General features: G+C 28.5%; 1 protein-coding gene across 1 annotated transcript; it reads right to left on the bottom strand.

Annotated features, from left to right (window-relative positions):
• Positions 1–2,075: 2,075 nt before the first annotated feature.
• LOC119675729 lies at positions 2,076–2,692 on the bottom strand. The gene is made up of 3 exons (XM_038086967.1): positions 2,612–2,692; positions 2,300–2,509; positions 2,076–2,221 (listed from the first exon to the last, which is right to left on the bottom strand). The coding sequence occupies exons 1-3, from the start codon at positions 2,640–2,642 to the stop codon at positions 2,163–2,165; spliced, it is 300 nt and encodes a 99-aa protein (XP_037942895.1). The 5' UTR covers positions 2,643–2,692; the 3' UTR covers positions 2,076–2,162.
• Between the last annotated feature and the right edge of the window lie 2,378 nt (positions 2,693–5,070).

The following is a 5,070-nucleotide window of genomic DNA, read 5'->3' as shown; positions in this document are numbered from 1 at the left end:
TTTGTTATTAAAAAATAGAAATCAAAAAAATAAAACAGAATTGTGTTAATTTAAGTTTCTTTATAGTTCTATATAAAAAAATGGAAATGATTATTATATTTACTTTCAAAAAATATTTAATATATTAAGATAAACATATGTGCCGTACACACCTGATTAAATCATATAGAGAACAGGGTTTAGAGATTAAAAAAAAACTTTCAATATATAATAAGAATACTTAATTTTTAATTTTATTTTAATAAAATTTAAAGATTGAATAAAAATCATCTTCACTAAAAGTCAGGTACTATACTCAAAAAAATATGCCCTAACCACATAATAATAATAATAATAATAATAATAATAATAATAATAATAAAAGAGTAGACGTGAAAATTGCACAACAGCCGGTACTGCGGCCAGAAGAGACCTATTGTACCAGTTTCACTATTGATTAAACAAAGCCCCTTAGAGCTTTGTGAATAAAGTCTAGAACTGAATCTAGAGAAGAGTTCTTAATCTACTCTGCTGACAGAAATTCTTTATGATATAGGTTTCTTCTGTGCGTTATTATCGCTGGACAGTCACAAAGAATGTGCATGGTCGTTTCCTCATCTTCGAGGCATAATCTGCATTCTGAGTTAGCAGATAATTGTAGTTTATGAAGGTGATATTTCAGACCATAGTGTTATCAGTGCTTTGCTTAGTCTGAGTCCTAGAAAGTTTACTCAGTACTTCAGCCGCATATGATTTTCCATTTCCTTGATAATCTGTTTTGTACTGGCCCAGTTTATTCCACAAAAGGGTTGAGGGCCTATAAAAGCAGTTTTAGATGCAGTTCTGGCTAGCTCATCAGCTTTTTCATTTCCCAAAACTCCTTTGTGGCCCGGAACTGCCCTAACCACATACTGGTTAAATTGATCTAATCAATATGGTAGAGAAATTTTATCTCATGTAGAGAGTTATAAGAAGATATAAAAACCAACAGGTGGTATGGTTGAACCAATGTGATGCGGAGTAGCTAAGGTTCTACACTTGCATATACTTTTTGTTGTATATTTGAAAGTTTTCTTGTTAAACTATTGAAGCCTATTGCTGATTGAAAAATTTTCTATGTTACATTTATGTGGATAGTTTTTTTCAATATAGGCATTGATCTGTATCCGTATTTCACATACATTAAATAAAGATGTTATCTTATCCAGAAGAGCATACATCTATATTATATGATATCATATAGGTAATTTTTATTCGTGGGTAGTAGGTCTGTATAACCCGTATTTGCAAAATTATCATTTTATAATTTTTGTTGGCGTTGGGATACCTGTAGTATAAAAGATGCATAGAGAAGAAATAGTCACGCTTCTTTAAGGTACCTCGCCTTAGCAAAATTTATGCTTAATTTACTGGTTTTAATATATTTTATCTATACATCAATGGGTTCGGAGATAATCTCGCAAGGACTAGATCAGCCACTTTATTTTATGAGATTGCTAGATTGGGAGTTTTTACAGTCAACCGAATTAAGAATATACTTCATAGCTGATATTTTGATTTTTATTCGAAAAGTGGAGTATACATTATACAAAGCTATATAAAAGATTTATAATATTCGCAGTGTTTCGCTTTCTGGGAGTCACCACCATGTTGATTTTGCATTTTTCTATTCTTTTATATTTCTGTATTTGTATTTGTTTGTATTTTGTATATATTTTTAATATTTTTCTTATACTTAAGAAATTTATTAATTGTTGCTAGAAGTTTTATGGCAAGTAGTTCGTAATACCAGGCACTATGAAATACACAGAGGTGTTTTCCAACGCAGATTTTCTTATTTTCATTACCATTAGATTTATAATGAATTGATTTGGAATTTGCTCAAGAGTACGTATTATGATTTAAACCAGTGAAAAGAGGCATCTTCTGTAATTCAGTGGTTATTGGAGAGTTTTTATTTATTTCCGTTGAAAAAGTAAAATGTTTCTCTATTTAATAAAAGCAATTATTTATTTATATATTGAAATTGTACAAAATTATGAGCTAATAAATTAATTTTTTACTGCTTCTCAATATATTAAGAAAAATAAGCAATAAACTTTTTAATTAGTTTATTAAAATTAATTTTTTTATTGAAGTAAAAAATTTCTTAAATACAATTATTTTTCTCCACATTAAGTAATTTACTTAAGTACGTCCTGTACGTTCTTGCATGTCCACCTCTGACATTTCAATAAAGTAACTGCAAAATAAAGGATTTAATTAATATTTTTTTATTTATTATTTAAAAGAACTCGTATCTCTTGTGTTTGGTACTTACGTTCGCATTGTGCACGCATCAATTGACAACGTGTAATGTTCTTCCAGGTAGTGCCGATGGTATTACGGCAATGCTTGTTCACTTCATCAACTCCGCGTTCAGAGGTGTTTCCAGGCTGGCAACTTCTCCTGTCATTGCAACGCTGTGTTAAGCGTTTACATAAGTCCTTGTCGGTGATTCTTTGCCCATTGCAAGCAAGGACAATGAAAGCTAATTTAAAATAAAGGATAATAAAAATATTAAATTTATTAAGAACAATAAAGGAAAAGTCATAAATTCGACAAAAATGAAAAATAAGTGCTGAAAACCTACCAAAAATGAAAATGACAATTTTTAAATGCATATTCTCAGACAGGCTATTTCCACACAATATACTTTCAGCACGATTTTTGATGTATTTATACGCACATAAATCAGGAAATTTACTTTTATAGGTCACAGTTGTTTAATTTTTATTTATTTTATTTTATTTATTGTACGGAAAATATGTTATGAATTCATTTCATATGCAGATTGATTATGAATAAATGAAGTAATTTACTCACTTACAGATCAGTGAAAATAAATACTCAAAATTACTTCCATGGAATAAATGGAAAACTTAAAAAAATCTTTTTTTAATGAATATATTTCGCATAAAATATAATTTATATTTAGTATTATATTCCTTAATTTATTAATAAAATTTAACAATGTTAATATTTGCATATAAATCATTTATAAAAATTATGTGCACATTGGGAAATATAATTAAAATAAATTTACTTATTAAATGTCGATTTGTTAATGATGTAGGAAGCATACGTTTTTAATCAACTATAACTTCAGTATGTTATATCTAGAGCTATTAAATAAAACATAAAAAATTATTAATCAATTAAGGTTTTTTCTTTAACTTTAAAGTGGGCTTCATCGAGAGCAATACAATTATGTTAGTGCTTGTACCCATATTCTTAGACTAACTAATATATGGAGTTTAATTCTAGCGAAATATATCCACAATTGTCTCGAAACGTTGTCTTTGATACAGTAATTCTAGCTATGCTAAGTGTTCAGATTTTACCTTAATCAGTTAAATTAGGTATTATATATTTTCCCACCTCTAATGTAGTCTTCATAGGTGGAATACAACTGTCCAGCGCTTACGGTAGTAAAGTATGACGTTTAATTCCTTATGCCATAAATTAATTATAGCTGCAGTCGGCACGAACCATATTCTCCGAGAAAAAGTTATAAAAATAATAGTAAAAGTGGGTAAAATTCGTTGGGGTTTTGGTTAAAAAATCTTACTAAACGCTAAATATTCTATGCCCGTATTGCAAATTATAAATCCTGAAGATATTTGACAGGTAATGTATATAGACGTTTTATTCAGTCTCGTAGACATTCTTTACTATAATACACATTATTTATAATACATATCTTTCATTTTCTCCGATTTTCAGAATAATCATTTATATATGCAAAAAAGAAAACAAAATTTTCATTTCAAAGTCGATATCAATAATACAAGATTTGAAATTATAAATATAAGACACATTTCGCACCCAATATATATTGACATATATACCATTTTCATAAATATTCTTCATAGTTATTAATTTCGCAGGGAAATAATAATTTATTTATAATTTATAACAAGTTATACTTTTTATATTTTATGTTATAACTCATTATACATTATTTTTACATAATTGATGTGAGGTGGTCTTTTCTTAAACATCTGGTGTGTCCATAATTTTATTCGATGCTGACAAGAACCAAGTGGTGTACCCACACTTTTTTTTCTCAGAAGAATTTGTGCGCTCGTACCATGTCTTGCTAGTTCATCTGCTGTATAGTTAGCTTGAAGGTCCCTATGTTTAGGAACCCAAATTATCCGTATTCAAAAATATTCAGCCATCACCATAAGTTATGTAAGACAATTCATTACTAAACTCGAGTTGATGGCCGATGAGTTTAAAAATTTTATAGCTGCCTGTGTCCAGGGACCCAAATAATCCGTATTCAAAAATATTCAGCCATCACCTTGAGTGATGTAAGACAATTCAGTACTAACCTCGAGTTAATGACCGATGAGTTTGAAGATTTTATAGCTGCCTGGCTATCAGTAAATATGTTTATAATATTAACGGAGGTAACATTGTGTTTCAGCCAATCTAAAACTTCCAATATAGCAGATACTTCAGCTTGGAAAACGCTATAGTGATCTGATAGCTGGTAGCTCAGACTAAGATCTAATTCAGAGCAGTATACTTCTCCTACTACTTGTTCAGTTGCGTAAAACTTAGATAGTTCCTAAATAATTTCTTTTCTGCTTATGTACACTGAAGAGGGTCCACAAAGTAGATTGAAATATTTGTATTATAAATATTTTTTTAAAAATATAATTAAATTAAGTGTAATTTTTTTATTATTTCTATGTGTGAATAAACGACCTAAGCTGGGTGATAATCAAAAAACTTGCATAAAACTTAAATACAATTAATGCAGAAATTATGAGAAAAAGTTCTTAATAAAATATGTGTGTTTTTATATGAAAATATAATTTATATTCACGTATTTAGAGTAGCTATTCACGATACAATGCAAGAGTTTCAATAATTATTTAAAGAATTTTACAATAATTCCTTTGTATGCAAAGTATATCAGAATGGAATGCAATGTAAAATACTGCAGTTCGTAAAAATTCATATTCGTATTGCTGCAATACAGAAATATTCGGAACTTTTGTAATTAAATTCTTTTTCAAGATATAAAATTTTAGTAAT

The sequence above is a fragment of the Teleopsis dalmanni genome, chromosome 1 (assembly GCF_002237135.1).
Source record: "Teleopsis dalmanni isolate 2A chromosome 1, ASM223713v2, whole genome shotgun sequence".
Taxonomy (NCBI): Eukaryota; Metazoa; Arthropoda; class Insecta; order Diptera; family Diopsidae; genus Teleopsis; species Teleopsis dalmanni.
The sequence above is the reverse complement of the archived record's forward strand: the minus strand, read 5'-3'. Positions and strand labels throughout refer to the sequence as shown.